Genomic DNA, 258 nt, shown 5'->3' with positions numbered 1-258 from the left:
AAATATGGGCTCCCAGAAGAAAAACGGCCCCCGCCACGACCAGTCCATACACTGCAGTCAGCAGTAAACTGTTTCCGTACAGTTCAACCAGGAATACAGACACAGCAAAATGCCACATACGATCTCCCTTTAAGAGTAACAGAGAGCACATACACAACATTACTATTTGCACTTTGCAAGCACACAAGTTGACTGCTTTACTAACGCCCTGACGAAAGTGTGTATTAAAATAAAGATTTGTTATACAAGCCGGGGGGG

The 258-nt window shown here is 44.6% G+C and overlaps 1 protein-coding gene across 1 annotated transcript in view; it reads right to left on the bottom strand.

Annotated features, from left to right (window-relative positions):
* SLC40A1 (solute carrier family 40 (iron-regulated transporter), member 1) overlaps nt 1–258 on the bottom strand; it is a gene marked incomplete at its 5' end in the record, with an annotated part of 13,415 nt that overhangs the window by 8,914 nt on the left and 4,243 nt on the right. The window contains one exon of the mRNA XM_010075325.1: nt 1–127. Within this exon, the coding sequence (XP_010073627.1) occupies nt 1–127 (127 nt within the window). The remainder of the gene's footprint in view (nt 128–258) is intronic.

This window comes from Pterocles gutturalis, unplaced genomic scaffold, assembly GCF_000699245.1.
Source record: "Pterocles gutturalis isolate BGI_N339 unplaced genomic scaffold, ASM69924v1 scaffold16502, whole genome shotgun sequence".
NCBI classification, from domain to species: domain Eukaryota; kingdom Metazoa; phylum Chordata; class Aves; order Pterocliformes; family Pteroclidae; genus Pterocles; species Pterocles gutturalis.
This window is presented reverse-complemented; position numbering and strand designations above follow the sequence as displayed.